This window comes from Terrapene carolina, unplaced genomic scaffold, assembly GCF_002925995.2.
Source record: "Terrapene carolina triunguis isolate 2854851 unplaced genomic scaffold, T_m_triunguis-2.0 Scaffold66, whole genome shotgun sequence".
Classification (NCBI taxonomy): domain Eukaryota; kingdom Metazoa; phylum Chordata; order Testudines; family Emydidae; genus Terrapene; species Terrapene triunguis.
This window is the reverse complement of record NW_020664417.1, coordinates 83138752-83140720: the sequence shown is the minus strand read 5'-3', so window position 1 is coordinate 83140720 and position 1969 is coordinate 83138752. Positions and strand designations below refer to the sequence as shown.

At 56.7% G+C, this 1969-nt stretch overlaps 1 protein-coding gene across 1 annotated transcript in view; it reads left to right on the top strand.

Annotated features, from left to right (window-relative positions):
- Positions 1 to 1640, top strand: part of LOC112107629 (homeobox protein HMX2-like) — a 2089-nt gene extending 449 nt beyond the window's left edge. The window contains exon 2 of the mRNA XM_024201415.3: positions 746 to 1640. Coding sequence (XP_024057183.2) covers positions 746 to 1350 — 605 coding nt within the window. The 3' untranslated portion in view covers positions 1351 to 1640. The remainder of the gene's footprint in view (positions 1 to 745) is intronic.
- The last annotated feature ends 329 nt before the right edge of the window (positions 1641 to 1969 follow it).

Genomic DNA, 1969 nt, shown 5'->3' with positions numbered 1-1969 from the left:
CCCACCTCCACACACTGCAAACACCCCCCACCTACTGCATCCATATCCCTGAACACACTGCACACACCCCTGCACACTGCCACACAATGCACACCTGCATGTCCCCCCTACACAAACTGCGCACACATCATCCACCTTTGCTGCATACCACACCTATACACACAGACATACTGTATACCCACACCTACTGCATTATCCACACTGCACACACTCGCCTACACAAATACACTGCGCACACACTGTACATTCACCCACCCACCCACAGCATTCATATACTGCACGGTGCATTCATGTACAGCCAGGGGCTTGGATGCCATGGGGACGAGTGTGGGCTGGGTGGCTGCATCGATACCTCACTCACACTGCACACACCTGGTTCTCCTGTTACACTTTGCCATGGTGATGAATGCGGGATAGATAACTATCCCTCCCCGCGTCCCCCCAGTCTTTCAGGCTGTTTATACCGGGTACCCTACCCCACTCTCGCCGCCTTATGGCCCTGTCCTAAACCCTGGGGCACCTAATTTCTCTTCTACGGCTCCCCATCCCTTGAGGTGCCCCTGGATCCCTCATCGGAAGCTCTTCGCCCGAGAGAGGTCCCCCCTGGGGGTTGCTGCTAGACACCCCGGACTGCTAGACTCGCCCTCAGCAGTTCCCGCTGCCCATCGGGCTCCCAGCCGGAGGCGTGGGGGGTGCGGGCTATTGCTGCGGCGGGGAGGGCTGATGTTGTGCTTTGCCACTGCAGGAAAGGAGACCTGCCGGATGGCAGCGGACCGGGCTGCAGGACTGGGCCTCAGGCCCGGCGGTGAAGCAGGAGGAGGAGCGGGCTCCCCCCGGCCCCGCGGCCCCGACCCCTCGCACCTGGAAGGAGGAGCCGCCGGGGCCCCCGGGAGCTGCAGCAAGAAAAGCAGCAAGCTACTGGCGGGGGCCAGCAAGAAGAAGACCCGCACCATCTTCTCCAAGAGCCAGGTCTTCCGGCTGGAGTCCGCCTTCGACAGGAAGCGCTACCTGAGCAGCGCCGAGCGAGCCGGCCTGGCCAGCGCCCTGCAGCTCTCCGAGACCCAGGTGAAGATCTGGTTCCAGAACCGCCGCAATAAGCTCAAGAGACAAATGTCTGCGGACCTGGAGGGCCCCGCTCCGGGCCAGGCAGAGCCGCCTGGGGAACTGCTACCCCAGGGGGCGGCAGCCGCGGCTTCACTCGCCTTCCCGACCCTGTACAAAGACAGCACTTTCCTCCGTCGTTGTTTACTGCCGCTGTCCTTCCCCCTGCTCTATCCGGGCAGCGCCGTCCCGTACCTGTGTTTCCCAAATCCGGGCAAATATTTCAGCCTTGTGGATGGGGACGTATAACCTCCCTCCCATCCTGCTGCGCCCCCCGCACCTTTCCGCACTCCACGTGTGCAGCCGAACCGCCGTGTTCCAGTTAGCGGCTGATGAAGTCGGCATCTTCCGCCAGTGTTCTCTATACGCACAGCATGTCAATAGGATCCCTTCACCCCGCTCTCTGGTGTGTCTTCCTGCCTTTGTTTCAGCCCGTAACTTATTAAAAGGACGCGACAAAAACAAAGTCCTATGCACACCAGGGATCCATTTAACTTGGAACCCTGCATGTTCCCAGTATCCGTCTTTCTCCCACACCGGGCACCTGCGAAGGGGGTGGATAACCCCCTTGCTCTAGCAACCCTTAATAAAAGAGAAACGCTGTCGTTTGATTAGTTCAAATGTTATCCAAACATATGCAAACACTCATACTACTCTACGAATAAAAATATAACTCCAAGCAGCTGTGGCTGATCACAAGCTGGCTTTCTCTTTCAGGTGAAAGGCGAATTTGTCTCTAAAATATTGTTAAAGGTTCAAAGGGTATTTTTACAAAGGTCTTGTTTACAATTCCCATTTTTCTTGTTAGTAGAGATCCAGTTGTTGAGAACCAAAGAAAATGGGACATTAATTCTGGAGACCATTCATT